This window comes from Protobothrops mucrosquamatus, unplaced genomic scaffold, assembly GCF_001527695.2.
Source record: "Protobothrops mucrosquamatus isolate PMUCROS unplaced genomic scaffold, P.Mucros_1.0 scaffold293, whole genome shotgun sequence".
In the NCBI taxonomy this organism is placed as follows: Eukaryota; Metazoa; Chordata; class Lepidosauria; order Squamata; family Viperidae; genus Protobothrops; species Protobothrops mucrosquamatus.
In genome coordinates this window covers 291,898-308,347 of record NW_015386637.1, presented here as the reverse complement: position 1 = coordinate 308,347, position 16,450 = coordinate 291,898, and the positions used below count along the sequence as shown (strand labels likewise).

Here is a 16,450-nt window from a genome sequence, read left to right as displayed (position 1 = left end):
TAATAAATATACTTTATAAATATGATATAAATTGTATATAAGAAGCCAATTTGGTCTAGTAGTTTAGGCACCATGCTAGAAAACGGGAGACTGTGACTTCAAGTCCTGCCTTAGCTATGAAAACCAGCTGGGAGACTTTGGGCCAGTCACTCACTTTCAATCCAACCCACCTCACAGGGCTGTTGTGGGGAAGATAGGAGGAAGATATATTAGTTATGTTCATTGCCTTGAGCTATTTGTAAAAATAATGAAGGTGGGCTTAAATAAATAAATAAACAAACAAACGGACAGACAAACAGGTAGGATCAAGACTAATTTTATAATATGAAGATGCATTAGACGATTATAAAATAAAGAGAAAGCTTAATTGGGCAACAATCAACTCCTTTCTTACAACCACTCCATACAGAGCCTCGACAGTATGGATATCAACTAGTTCACCCCCCAATACGCGATTCAATCTGTTTTATAGAACAAAAGGAATAGTTTGAACAGAATAACAGAGTTGGAAGAGACCTTGGAGATCTTCAACTCTGCTCAATCAGGAGACACTATCCTTTCAGACAAATTGCTGTCCAATTTCTTCTTTAAAATCTCTAATGATGGAGCACCCACAAGTTCTGGAGGCAAAGTCATTCCACTGATTAATTGTTTTCACTGTCCCTTTTCAATGTTTTGAGTAGATAAACAAGAGAAGGGAAATGCTTATGACACTTACCTATGAAAATAATCATTCATCACTTGTTGCATGCATGTACATTGAGAGCTTATTCACAGCAGACAAATTCCTTGTGTGTCCAATCACACTTAGCCAATAAAGAATTTATATTCTATTCTGTTCCGTTCCTCTTTTGTTCTACTCTACTCTACTCTACTCTGATATTGAGTTGTAAGTAGGTGTGCAAAAGCTGAGTAATAAGCTCTTCACATCTTAATTCCTATAAATCTCATTTGCTGTGCTGCTGCTTCTTTTTAAATAATAAAATACTGCTTTTAGTTTAAAAAGAATGATCAATACTTCCAGATTGGATTACTGTAATGCACTCAGTGTGGACCTGCCCTTGGAAAGCTCTGAAGGCTAAAATTAGGGAAGAATGTAGCAGCTAGGTTACTGATAGAAATTTATGGCTCAAAGTCCAGATCAAGTTACACTGAAGAACATATTCAATGACATCATCTCTGTGGTTACTATATTCTTTGAGGGGAGAGGAAAGATCCTCCCTTTGTGTGTCACAGAGTGTGGACTGCTACTTGGTGAAATATGGATATGAACCTTTCCTATCTTGTGCAATGACATTTCCTTCCATCCCACATCTTTGAAAAAAAAATGTATCTTTTTTCCAGCCCTTTTCCAGCCACTAACATCTTCTAATCTTTCATTTTTTAAGGAATTACTTAATGTTGCAATATTATTGTTATACTGTTGCAAATTATTCAGGATTTTATATTGATGTGCAGAATTTAAATATATTAAATATAAAATAAGAAAGCACAGTTGCAGCCAAATGGAAGAATACAACTTGCTACACTGCTACAAAAGCGGAAGAAGTTATAGAAGGATATTTCCTAGGAACTATTTACATGATCTTATATTGCTTTGAAAATACAAATAGAGGGAGGGAACGTGAAAAAAGATTAATTAAAAAAATCTATATGTTAAGTGAACAGAATAAAAAGATAAGCATCTGGTTAATACAGAACTAAAGCAAAAGAGCCAGGAATAGCATTGTGGTTAAAATGAAACAGCAGAAAGAATACATGTACCAGAGTAAATATTTGATTGATAATAACATGCGATAACAAATTGAGCAGTGGGTTACTACTTCTTCTGCAGATAAAGTGATAATATTCCAATAAAAATAAGAGATATACAAATTAATCAGGATCTGATCTGACATAAAAAGAGAGCAACATTCTATTCCTATTTGCAATTAAAGACTAAAAGCAACAAGACTTGCTTCAAATTTATTTGAAATTCAAGGTTCAACTTGATGAAATATTTAATCACTAGCTACAATAGAGAGACATCATAAATGTGTCTAGCAACTTTGTTCGAGGGCAAAGATGGATGAAAATAATAGGAAGGTAAGATATTGCAAAGAGTATCTTCAAGGGTTCCACAGCAGTACATTTTATAAATTATTCCTGATTTTCTTTTAAATGTTGGTGTTATTCTTCTTCTAGAACAAACAAAATGAACATTCTTAGCCCACCCCATTGCCGGCAATGGGAAAAAAAGTCATGATACATCGCGACACGTCACGTGACGTTGCGAGTTTGACACCCCTGGTTTAAAGCAGTGCTTCTCAAACTTATCAACTTTAAAATGTGTAGGACTTTAACTCACAGAATTTCCCAGCCAGTTTAAAGTATGCTTGTAGGATACTGATCTTGGTAATACCATACAAGATATAAATTTGCAAAAAATATGGAAATCAGGTAGATTCACCCCAGCTTTAATGCAAGAACTGGAGTGGAAGATACACCACTGGCATTTGACCCCAGATATATATATGCAATTAAAATAATAATTGCTTAACATTGGAAAACTGTTGTTTACATAACAACTGAAATGTGGATTAACAAATTTGTTCATTTACCACATTAAAAAAACCTACACATTTAAAATAATGAGTAATCAGAGGCAGGAACCACAATTTTATTAAATTTGGATGGATTTTTATGGTTTACCTCAGCAGCAATACATTATAATATATTAGTTTATACATAAGGTAAATTTGTACATGTATAGTACCTTCTGTTTACATTTGTTTGTATTTTCTATATCTTTTCTCTATGCGGATTGGATTTATGTTATTTTAATTACTTGATGATGCTTGTTAGTCATAGTTCAATGAATTTTTTTTTAAAAAAAAAAAATAGTGTCATTTGGGAATAATGTGTGTTATATGCAGATTGTCCAAGACTTTTTTTTTAAAACAAATCTGAGAAATATATATGTTATCACTATTGCGTATACAATACACAATGCCAACTAGAAATATTCTTAAATATATAGTACATAGTTTACCAGCAAGCATACTATCTCAGGCCCACAGGACAAAAGAGAATTTGTTAGAGAGAGACATAACAGCAAGGTGGATTTTTTTCTTTTTTTAAAAAAATAGTGTATTAAATTTAAGTCTCTCTTTTTTCTCTCCAACCTAATCAAATTCAAGAAGAGTAAGGCAGAAAAAACAGAGGACATTACCCCAATGGGGTTTGCTTTCTGATATATTCTGAAGGGACTGAATTTATGAACTGTAGCTGAAGATTCAATTTGAAAGGTCAATCAATTTTTTTCCAAACTGAGTTATCCTTTGGAAGTTTCATACCAACAAAGAATATTTTCTTTGTGAAAATAATATTTTCAAAGAAAGTCAGTTTGGTCTATTGGTTAACGTACCAGGCTAGAAACCAGGTGACTGTGAATTCTAGTTCTGACTTAGCCATGAAAGCCAGCTGGGTGATCTTGGGCCAGTTACTCTCTCTCTCTCAGCCAGCTCATCTCACACAGTTGTTGTTGTTGTGAGAAAAATAGGAGGAGGAAAGGTGTGCTGGATATATGCACTGTCTTGAGTTAATTGTAAAAATAATAAAAGTCGGCTACAAATAATTAGCTAAATAAAATATTTAGAGTTTTACATTAATATAAGTTTAAAGTATATTAACCATTAAGTACCATTTTACTTCTTTGAATATTTAAGCAATATATCACTATATAAAATTCATGTCAATTCTCCAGTCTAGGAATTACAGAATATATTTCTGTAGCAAACGGTGCAGTTTTTCTTCCGAAGTAATTTATTAGTCATGCACGAGATGAATTCCATGCATCTGCCCATATATGAAAAATGAAATGTGAGCAATTCTTTTTAAACATAATATATTGTAAAAGGACATTAAGAGACAGTAAAGAAACCATCGTTTTGAATGTGTACTACTGTCAAATTACTCACAAAACAACAGGAATGGTTCTGTGTTAATCCCCTTCGACCTAATAATGTTTAAACGGGTTTTTTGGGTAGGTATTGCTGCTATAGATATATGGAAAAGCCTCCCAGCTTATTGGCTCATGGGAATATGGGCCTTATCCAGAGATTGCCAACATTGCAAGGGAGGTAAGATCAACTATAACACTTCCCTATATCAAGATACAAATGCCTTTGGCTGCATTAGCAGTTGGCACAAATTGGAGCCAGACAGTCTGTCTGTTGACTTCTGTGCTGAATTGGGCCATCTCTACTAGAATGTCCCTTAGGAGACAAATATTCAAAGTTCTCAGGGGGCTGAGAAGGAAGCCTGAGCTATGTTAAAAGCTATGTCAGAATTTGAAAGTTATGCAATGAGATCAGAAAAGAATCAAAACTTGTTTAGAGCAACAGAATAGAAAATATTTTTTTAGGAGGATTTGGTACCAATTTGATTTCCAACTTGTTTTGTGGGAAATATTAAATAAAGCAATAATCATATTTTGTATCTAAGCAGAAAATGTCACTTTTAATATAAGTTAATCTTTTCTTTTTTATTGTACTGACTTTTCCTGAATTGCTTAGCTATTACGATCTATCTTAATTTTTTATTGGGTTGTGAATGCACCGGGCTGTTTGGAAAGTGTTTGGAATCCATCCATCCATCCATCCATCCTTCCTTCCTTCCTTCCTTCCTTCCTTCCTTCCTTCCTTCCTTCCTTCCTTCCTTTCCCTCCCTCCCTCCCTCCCTCCCTCTTATTAAACATATATTTTTAGAAAGCTGATTATTTTACTGTAACTTGTTATTAAAAGCTGCAGTTAATTAGTAGTTGAGTATTTTCCCAATCAATCACAAAATATTTCAATAGCAGTATTCAGACTGACATCTAAATGCTAGTTAAATAAAGCAAAGGAAGCTGATTTTAGTCACAAAAAGCAGTAAAGCCTTTAGAAGTTGTAAGAACAACAGAACAAAGTGTTACTAAGTATCTAGTTAAAGAAATCCTGTATTTAATGGGCTAGGAGTGGGGGTATAGGGAAGAATGTCTATTAAAACCAAATCTATATCATTTATGTGAAATTATATTGCTTGACTTTTTATGTAAATCTAAATAATATCATTTGCAATAAAACTTAGTGAATCCTGAAGTAAAGTCTGAATAAAAAAATATCTGTCAAATCTAGGACTATTAAAACCAAATTTTATTTACATACCAGAAATACTGCTAAATACTATGGAAATAATTCAAGGACTTTAAACTTAGCAAATAAATTATTGTACTGCACAATAATTAGCTACAGTAAAAGCACTAGGTATTTCTCACATACCTTTCCATATTTCTGTGCATAAGATCCTGTAAGAAGCGAATGGAAGACAATGATAGTTTCATCCAAATCCCAAACAAATACACGCTGAAAACAAAAGAATCAAAAAATCAATATATACAAATAGGACAAGGACTAGAGGCAGTTATCCAGAAATATGTGTAGCCCCAAACAGTCTTTATGGGGGAAAAAAGATTTTTTGACTCAATACTTCAAGTAAAGAAAGATATTACTAAAAAAAACCCGCAGCTGTGTAGTCCCCCCAGAAAAAGTTGCAGATGCTTTAAGGAGCTGCAGACAGGTGATACATGAATACTGGACTACACTCCAAAGCATTTTTTTTTACTCCAAAGCACTGCCCAGCCCTCTTGCTGCTTTTTTATATTTGAATTATCAAGCCAAAAGTAGAGATTATCAAAGAGCTTGGTTAGTTAGAAATATCAAATAGTAATTTTAATTTTTATATCAGAAAATTTTCATTTATGATCAATTTTTATGGTCATATTAAAGAGGGCAATTATGCTTTTTAGCAAATGATCAAATATACTATTCTGTGAAATCACACATACATACATACAGAAACTCCTTAATGATATCCCATGCAGATGTATTTTGTGATTTGCCTGTTATCTTTTAGCACCAGGAAGAAAACGTTTTCTATCAGTTTTCAATCCAATATGAGATATTTAAACTTTAATAATTGTTTGAAAGGGGAAGAATGTGTCAGGGAATTTATCCAAAGTAGACATTCGAAGTGCTCAAAATAGAGATTCCAAGCTTCAGATAGAGATCTGTAGATTCCCTGGATTCTTACACTTCAATTACAATTACATTCCAAAAGAAGGCATAATGAGGGAGAAACTTTATGAAATTAATTTGTTTTAACAATTATCTTATACAGTACTTAATCTAATTTTGAATGAACAGCATTTTCTATTAATATGTATTCTCTCTCTCTCTCTCTCTCTCTCTCTCTCTCTCTCTCTCTCTCTCTCTCTCTCTCTCACATGAATTACTTTTTGACCTTCATATTGGTATTAATTTGTAAGAATGTACCTCCAAGTCACTATCAGGAGGAGGAGATGGGTTATTTTTCCTCCCTCTGCCCCTTGATTTTGACCCAGAACTCCTACATGTTCTTTCATCAAGCTCTTTGATTGGAGTTGAAGGGCTCTGCACAGCATCAAACTCTCCTGCAAAACAACAAGAGTAAACACTTATCAAAATACAAGTATTCCTCATTCAATTTTATGGTTTAAATAAGGTACTCCTAAAGCTTTGAATAGGCAATTTGGATTATCTGTAAATCCCTAATAATTCAAGAGGAATGAAAATAATCTGCTTACTGAGATTCCTCACCTTCTTTTAACTATGAGTATTTGCCAAATTACAAAGATTGAGTAAACAAATAGAAAGGCAAGAGATAGAGGATATCCTAGGTATTTCTGTATAATCTCGCTGTGTAATCTTATATCTGAGCAGACTATTTTTTAAAATTAGAAACAAACTTAAATCAATCAATCAATTTTCCATACTATGGGATGTACAGTTCTGTTCCAGGATAGAGGTCCTTTAACATTCCATCTTTTGAATATTATGCAATACCTACTTCATAAAGGTCAAGCACTAAGTGGAACATGCCCAAATACTTGTTTACCAAGGGAACTCCCATGTCTGAAACTCTAGGAGCAGATGTGAAGGCCACCAAGAAATAGTTTTTAGCGTAAGGGATATTAATGAAACATAAATGCTATTGTGCAGAAATAGACAAAGTATCCAGATTGAAAATGTCTACCACAACATAGTAAATGATTTCTACCTATGAGTAACCTTACTTTTTATTAACCTTACAATCTAAGACAGTGAGAATGTAGGCAGTTCAGCATTAACACTTTTCTGAAATGCAGATTGCAAATTAAGATTCCCTGACTTTGTATTCTATTTGATGAGTTCTTCCCCAGGTGATGCTATCTTCTGTTGAGCTTTATATGCTATTAACAGAAGATCTGGAAACTAGCAGGGTAAAATACGTTTGAGTTTATGAGTAGCAGCAGCTACAAAATGGTTATATGATACATTTCTGGATACAAATCTTTGAGATAAATATTAAGTCAGAAGTTCTTCTCAAAATGGAATGGCTGTGGGTGTTAAGAATGTCCGGATCTGAAGATATTCCACCTTTGATCTTGAATGGGGTGGCACTTCCATTCAATGGTAATGTAAAGTTTGGGAGTTTTCTGGATTCATGGCTCCTACTTGAAAATAGCTGTATATAGGAAGACCTTTGTCCTGCTTCATCTGTACCCTTTCAGAGATTGGGGGAGGGGGAGACACTTCAGATAGCCACTTAAGCTCTGGTCACCTCATGCTTGACTACTTCAATGTGTTCTACATGGGATTGCCCAATTTCCCCAAGATTTGACTAGTTCCCACACTTCTGGCAGTTTGAAGGTCCCTGAAAATACATCTTGTCACCTAGGCCTTTGGTGAGGATGATTGATGCACTGTTTTCTTCTTTTTTTGTTGTTCCCAAAAACTTACCCCCAAACTCTTTATCTTTTGATATCTTTCTGGGAATAGTCAGACTAAATGGTTGACTCTTTACTAATGTTTAATGGATGTTTGTTGAGTAGGACTGGATGAGATTTGATTCCTTGGATGTCAAATTTATATTAATGAAATCTGTTTTCAAGCACACTTAGCTACAATTAATGTTAGCATGCACCTATATCTGTGATTTTAAATGACTGCAACACAAAATCAATGAAATAGTACCTGGTTGGCTAGTAAGACCTGGAAGGGATTCTTGCAGCTGGTATGTTGATGAGGATGAAGAGGTACCATCTGTGGTATTATTTGATGTCATGTATGCTCCATATGTTGATGCTGAATAATACTGTGGATATTGATTTTGGCTGAAAGCTGCATATGATGGATAATCCTAGAACGTTACAAACAATATTTTAATGAAGACTAATACCTTTAAAACTACATCATTTTTTTAACCTAAAAATAGAAATAGGATAACAGTCTTGTTCAAATAAATTGCCAAATCAACTTTATAATAGTTTGTGCTTTATAGACAAAAAAATCATACCTGTTGTGAACTATTGAAGTTTGTAGAATTTGATACTGAATTATTTGCATAAATAGTGGAGGATGGTGTAAAACTAGAACCTAGAGTTAAAAGAATAATTCACTGTAAGACCTTAGCAATACATTATTCAATACAAATGAGAAATTAAATTTTCAGTTGAAAATTAAGAGTATATAATTAAAACATGCCCTTATCTCACAGCTTAAAATTTTTTAAAAGAAAATTTGATAGTATTGTTTGTAAAGAACACATTTACAAATGGAACAAGCTGTCAATAATGTTTTTAATTGTTTCTATATATTCCATATATCCACCTTTCATAAATAGGTTGCTATCAAGTTTCACAGAAACACCAAAACAGACATTTACGCATCAGCAAGTTTCAAAAGCTTTTCCTTTCTTGATCCCCAGCTTTTTCCTTCAGGGAAAGGGAACTTCAGGGAACTTCTCTCTAGCTATTATCCTGGGACATGTATATTTGCCTTCATTCATATATTGATAATGGTTTGGGGAGGACAATATACTTAATGTAATTTGGAGTCACTGAAGCAGTAGGCGTGAACTTAAATGGACTCCAGAAGAAGGTAGAGGGCAGGAAGACATTGGAGGAACATTGTCCATGGGGTCGCGATGGGTTGGACACGACTTTGCAATTAACAACAACAACAACAATTTATATAATTACAAATTATAAGAACTTCTAGTCCATGAAGTGACCATATTTAAGATGGCCATATCATTATCAAACAGAGAGTAGCTCATATCTCCAACATTCTCAACAGAAATAGTTAAGGAGTAGAATCAGCACTATGGTGCTGGAGAAGACTCCTGCGAGTCCCTTGGACTGCAAGGCGTTCAAACCGGTCAGTCCTAAAAGAGATCAACCCTGACTGCTCTTTAGAAGGCCAGATCGTGAAGTTGAAACTCAAATACTTTGGCCACCTAATGAGAAGGAAGGACTCACTGGAGAAGGGCCTAATGCTGGGAAAGATTGAGGGCAATAGAAGAAGGGGACGACAGAGAATGAGGTGGCTGGATGGAGTCACTGAAGCAGTAGGTGAGGCGTGAGCTTAAATGGACTCCAGAAGATGGTAGAGGACAGGAAGGCCTGGAGGAACGTTGTCCACGGGATCGCGATGGGTCGGACACGATTTCGCAATTAACAACAACAAGAATCATAGTGAGGACAGCAAAAAGATCTCTTCAAATATTTAACAACTAAGGCTAAGAAGCCTGCTGTCTTGGGTTGCGTAGAATCCCATTTTATTGCTTTTGGAAACCTGTCTCTTCAGAGTTACTTAAACTTTGGTTTTTCTTTTTCTTTTTTTTGTGTGTGAACATACGAAAATTGTATTATGAACCCTGAACCAGACATATCACATATCACAAACTCTGGAAAATCTTCTCCAAACTCAGCCTTGAATACATCTGGTAGTCTTTGTGACATGCAAATTGGACTACTATAATGCAACTGGTATTGCAATGTATTGCAAATTACTCCCTGAAGAGTATCTGGAAGCTTCAATTGGTGTAAAATATGCTGGCAGAGGCAGTCACTAATGCCAGTTACTTAGCACATGTGGACCACTGCTCCATGAGCACTTTGGCTTTCTTTAAAGTCCTTCATGGCATAGGATTGGGTTACTTGTTGAGACTCTAGAAAGAGTGCAGAGAAGAGCAACAAAGATGATCAGGGGACTGGAGGCTAAAACATATAAAGAACAGTTACTGGAATTGGATATGTCTAGTTTAATGAAGAGAAGGACGAGGGGGGACATGATAGCAGTGTTCCAATATCTCAGGGGTTGCCACAAAGAAGAGGGAGTCAAGCTATTCTCCAAAGCACCTGAGGGCAGGGCAAGAAGCAATGAATGAAAACTAATCAAGGAAAGAAGCAACCTAGAACTAAGAAGAAATTTCCTCACAGTTAGAACAATTAATCAGTGGAACAACTTGCCTCCAGAAGTTTTGAATGCTCCAACACTGGAAGTTTTTAAGAAGAGATTGGACAACTGTTTGTCTGAAATTGTATAGATTTCCTACCTGAGCAGTAAGTTGGACTACAAGTCCTTCAAGATCCCTTCCAACTCTGTTATTCTACTCTATTCTACTTATGGGACCATCTCTCCCAAGTTGTTTCTACCAGTCCTATCTGATTGGGCAGGAAGGACATGCTCTGAGTACCATCAGCTAAGGAGTGTCAGCTGGCAGGACCCAGAAGAGGAGCTTTTGTTTAATTCCCCCTGAAATTAGATTGACCTCATCCTTGTTGGCCTTTTGTAAAGTGGTATTGAGCTGGGTAGGTGTGGGTTAGAGCTCATTTCCTTGTTGCACGGATAACTGCTCATGCCTGGCTGCTATATGTTTTTACTTTTGTTTCACATTATGTATTTTGTGTTTTTATTTGTTTTATTGCAAGCTGCCTATTATGCATAAAAATGAGATGGGAGACTATATAATTTGAGTGAACAAATCTTTTTACTCATTTTACAACTTCAGTAAGCCTCCCACCATGTTAGGTACCATCTTCAATCACCAAAATGTCGCTTATCCTTGTTGATTCTGTTAAAAACAGTTTTGCATTCTAATGTAGAGACATGGTCATCCTACTCACATTTCTATTCCTAACCACTAAATCAAAATAACAGAATATGCACCATGAGATCATTAACATAAAATCTGTGTTTTAATGCTTGTTTCATAACACTACATATAACAAGTGCTGCTTGCTTCGTGATATATATTTTATCACCTGCTGTCCCGTCCCAAATGCCTCTGAACATGCCTACAAACATTTTATTATTGAATGTTTTGGAAAACTGAATAGAGTTTAAGTTTAAAAACCTATCACAGCTTCTTTTTGTCAAGATACAGTGGTACATAAATATAAAAGTCATAAATATTAACAATATTAATTTTGTGCCTGGTATTTCAGACTAAGAACTTTAAAAGGTGCACAAATTATACAGAGATATGCTCAAGATATGGATTCTCAAAAGCTATTTCATATAGGCTTTAATTACAATTGTTCCCACTATTATTCTCATTATCAATCTTTTCAGATTAATAGTATGATTTATTATTTATTTATTATCAATGAATAATATCTGTGATCATTTCTAATAATTTTGATAAATAACTCTTCCATAAATTTTGAATAAGTTACATTAAATGTGTAAAAATATCAGCCAAATTATCTAACTAAAATTTCAGATCATTATACTTTTCTTTTTTCAAAGAAATGGAAGACTCGGACAGGTAATAAATTTTACTCACCATACTTACTGATTATGTAAGAATTGTATGAATCTGAAAAAATTAAAAAAACAACAAGGAATTACTCACCTGGCATTTGGTATGAATATGGTGCTTGGCCTGGCTGTGGTGTGGAGAACCCTGGGCTGTAACTAAGACATCCAGTCTGCAGTGGTGATTGTGTTTGTGAAAGTCCACTTTCTGTCTTGATGCCCGGCAACATTACACCCAAATCTGTATAAAAAAATAATGTTCAATTGATTCTTACAATGGAGCGGGGAAGGGAAACAAAGAAATTCCATGATGCCAAACACATTCATCAGAAAATAAAGAACAATGGGAAGTCAAATACCATAAGCAGGTAAGCTGTAAGGTTGCCCAGTCTGTGAGTAGGCTGTATACACTGCTGGTTGCTGCATTCCTGAATACTGGGTCTGACTGGCATAGGCAGACATTGTTTGAGCTGCTGGTGTAGAAAGAATATGTGGATAGGGCCTAAACAGCAGGAAATGGGAGAAAAACTATCAGTCACATAAGATAACACCTAGATTGTTGATTCAAGCAATCATGCCTTAGTCATCTCCCAGTGGATTACTGTCACATGTTCTACATGGGGTAGCACTTGAAGAGTACTTGGAAGCTGTGGTTAGTCCAAAATGCACTGGTATGGGCTTTTGGCATTTTTCATTATACCCATATAACACTATTTCTCTGCAAGTTGCATTGGGTTCCAGTGGGCTTGCTTCTAAGTGCAATTCAAAATGCTGGTTATCACCTATAAAACCATACATGGAATAGAGCCAGATTATTTGTGGGTCTGGCTGTCTTCCATCTCCCATCAAGTCTAGCAATGAGGGCATGCTCCAGATCCCTTCTATAAAACAATTGCATCTTATTGAACCCAGGAGTTATGATTTGTCTGTGACAGCACCTGCCATGTGGAACAGCATCTCTCAAGAAATCCAGACCCTATTAGATTTTCATAAGGCACTGAAGACATGGCTGTTCTCTCTGGTGTTTGGAACAAGATTAGGCAAGCTCTACTGTTTTTATAAGTTGGAATTACTGTTTTGACTTTGGGCATGAGGCTTTAGACTGTAAAAGGAAAGAACTAGGAATGTAACTGAAGTGAAGGAATGCTACCAAGAGTATTTTTGAGAATTGCAGGAAATTTACAATAATATATCAAATGTTGGAATTGAAATGTATAATTTAATATTAATGATTGAAGGAAAAAAATGACAAATACGTGTGTTGATAAACGGTAAAGGCAAGTGTTGATGTTAAGAGGTATTTCAAAATATACTGTATGTGGAATTGCTTATGGAGAGTTTATGTTTAAATTGTGGGCAAAGCTGCATCCATGCTTTGAAATTGAAAGAATCTTTATTATTCTAGCCCACTTAATTCTATGAGTTTAAATTAGATAAACAAGGTTTATTGAATGTTTGTTGATATAGAAAAAATATGATATAGTGTAAAGGTTTGAATTTTGGAGTTTATTACCCAAATATGGAGTTGGAAGCTCGTTGTTCAATGTGGTAATAATAATAATAATAATAATAATAATAATAATAATAATAATAATAATAATAATAATAATAATAATAATAATAATAATAATAATAATATATGATTGAAATAATGCATGGGTTGCACAACAAATACTCAACACTGAGTAGAACAAATATTTGGTTAAGGTATTTAAAAATTTAATGTAGAAAGAATGGCTATAGTGATGTTAGGGGTGTGTTGATTGGGGACATAATATGGAAGTAAATCTGTATGGAGATGGTGTTGTTCTACTAGCCAAGAAACTGAACGATTTACAGTAAATGCTAGATAGACTGCAGGACACAGCAAGGGGTACAGTTCTGAAAATTAATGCATCAAAGACTAACATAGCTATGTTTGTCCGGAAAAATGAGATGAATGAAAAATAAATGAAACTAAATTAAGTAATTTAATTATAAGTTGTAATCTATTGTATTATGTATGTTAATGTATTTCTATCAATGAAATTACCAACAAATGCAGTACAGGATTAACAGTGCTATAAATATAGTACAGACAAAGCGCCTGAAGGCAGGACAAGAAGCAACGGGTGGAAACTAACCAAAGAGAGAAGCAACCTAGAACTAAGGAGAAACTTCCTGACAGTGAGAACAATTAACCAGTGGAACAACCTGCCTCCAGAAGTGGTGAATGCTCCAACACTGGAAGTTTTTAAGAAGAAACTGGACAGCCATTTGTCCGAAATGGTATAGGGTATCCTGCCTGAGCAGGGGGTTGGACTAGATGACCTCCAAGGACCCTTCCAACTTTATCATTACTATTATTATTATTATTATTATTATTATTATTGACCGTAAGTTCTAAAAAAAACAGTCCCTAGATGTCAAATATCCTGGGGAATACCAATGGTTTTACTATGCACTTAAGTAGTGAGGAAATTGATGTATGAGTGGTTTATTTACACATGAAAGTCAAAATCTTTTACAACTATTATCCAATGTAAAGATGCAAAAATAAGATTAATAGATGGCTATGCCTAACCATAACCAGATTTAGAGACATATAATATGGTGCCATTCTTGTCACCATTACTTCCCCTAGTCTAAGTGCCCCAGATTCAATCAGGAGGATTTCATCATCCTCCAAGTATGTGTGCTTTCTGGATAGTTGTACTAGTGATGATTGGAGTATACAAATCCAGAAAATAATCATGCCAACACACATAACTCAGAATTTTAAAACTTTGTTTTTTTCATATAAATAAATCACCCTAACATGCACTTAACCTAAGAAGAAATGAGTTTAAACCAAGCCAAAATGTAAATCTCCATATAACATTGCATTTTATACAAACCCAATGTAGTTCCTATATTTAAACCAATATTTAAATAAAGTACATGCAGAAACTGATATACAAATAAGATATTAGGATATACATGCACACTAACTTGGAGGGATATAACTGCGGTGAGTATTGATGTGATGATCTTGGACTGTAGCCACTGCTTGTTATCACTGTAAAATAGAAAGCGTTTAAAATGTTCAATTTATCAGCTGTTAAGATTTTTAAAAAGGCTTAAATTTTTTTGAATGTTCTAAATAAAATTGGTTGCATTGTCTTATTCTTTTTTTACCTGGAAACAAATAACTAATCTATATAGTGACTAACTTTTTATGATCTTATTTAGTTTGGCAGACACATTTAAGCAGAATAGGTTTTTATAAAGATAAATACTTTTCAAGTACTATTCCTGGACTGGGGGGCCATGCCATTGTCAGCTCCTGTTTGGATTACTGAAATGTGTTGTACATGGGGCTGCCCTTGAAAGTCACATAGCTGCAATTTGTCCGGCATGCACAGCAAAGGTGTCCTGCGGTTCACTTGAGTAAGACGAATGCTGGCTTCCAGTTGCTTCCTGGGTGCAATTCAAGGTGCTAATTGTCATCTTTAAAACCCTGTATAGCATATAGCCAGGTTACTTGTGGGCCCACCTTTTCTTCTTGCCCATCCTAATGGATGAGACATTGGAGGCATGCCTTCCTGATGACCACTCTAGTCCTTTGGAACAGCCTTCCTCCTGAGATTAGAGGGATCCTTACTTTCTTAGCCTCCCACAGGACTGTGAAGACCTGGCTTTTTTCCCCAAGAATGGGGTTGAGCTGTGAGAATGATAGATCTGGTGCCTGGAGGGAAAGGATATTTTTGTTTTTAACTATGCTTTTTATGGATTGTTATGACCTGCCTAGAGTCATTCTATAAGATAGGCAGCCATATAGGTCCCATAAATAAATAAACTTTGTCATATGAAACTTGTGGTAAGATTACCAATGAAAAGCTTGAGTGTAAGATATTTTATGGAAATAAATCTTTACTAAAATTTGGGGGGAAAAATCAAGCGTTTTATGTTTTATGGAATATAATTTCTGTGCAGTTATTTGCCATGCTAATGAATACTCATTTACAGATTTGTTTTATTAGAAAGCATTTATATTCAAATCAGTTGGGTATTCAGTTTTCACCTTTCCTTAGTTATTGAAGACTTCTACCTCCTATCCTATTTTGTTTCAGAAAATTAACATGGAATAGGGAATAACAAGGAATAGGAAAAGCATACGGGAATAAGAATCAGCAAAATGAAAGAGGCTAAGTCTGGCTAAGTCAAACCCACTATTTAGTACAGACCCCTGATTTAAGAGCAGTGGGGACAGTAGATATGTAAACATAATAACCACCATGCACAATATAATGCTATATATCTACACAACAGCAATGGCAACAGGTTTTTATTCTATCCTGGCACTCTCCAGATGTGTGAATTTTACAGTTGAAGTTTGAAGTTTGAAGTTTATTGTATTTATATCCCGCCCTTCTCCTGGTGGACTCAGGGCGGCTTACAGCCAGTTAAAAAACAGAACAATTGGTACAAATATCAAAATTTAAAATAAATTAAAAGATATATTTAAATAGGCCTTTTCTTATTTTAAAAGTTGATTAAAATCCAATTTAAAATATCCCTAGGCCACTCCTGCCAGCTGAAACAGCCATGTCTTGAGGGCGCGGCGGAAGGAGGGGAGATCCGGAATCAACCGGATCTCTGGGGGCAGCTCGTTCCAGAGGGTGGGAGCTCCAACAGAGAAGGCTCTCCCCCTGGGGGTCGCCAACCGGCACTGTCTGGTTGACGGCACCCTGAGGAGACCCTCTCTGTGGGAGCGTATCGGCCGGTGAGAGGTGATCTGTGGCAGAAGGCGGTCTCGGAGGTAGCCAGGTCCGATGCCATGGTGCGCT

General features: G+C 35.3%; 1 protein-coding gene across 1 annotated transcript in view; it reads right to left on the bottom strand.

Moving 5' to 3' along the window:
• Positions 1-16,450, bottom strand: part of EYA4 (EYA transcriptional coactivator and phosphatase 4) — a 57,554-nt gene that overhangs the window by 18,001 nt on the left and 23,103 nt on the right. Inside the window, exons 5-11 of the mRNA XM_015814898.1 lie at positions 14,613-14,679; positions 12,002-12,144; positions 11,740-11,883; positions 8,395-8,474; positions 8,073-8,238; positions 6,354-6,490; positions 5,301-5,384 (exon numbers count right to left, since the gene is read on the bottom strand). Coding sequence (XP_015670384.1) covers positions 5,301-5,384; positions 6,354-6,490; positions 8,073-8,238; positions 8,395-8,474; positions 11,740-11,883; positions 12,002-12,144; positions 14,613-14,679 — 821 coding nt within the window. The remainder of the gene's footprint in view (positions 1-5,300; positions 5,385-6,353; positions 6,491-8,072; positions 8,239-8,394; positions 8,475-11,739; positions 11,884-12,001; positions 12,145-14,612; positions 14,680-16,450) is intronic.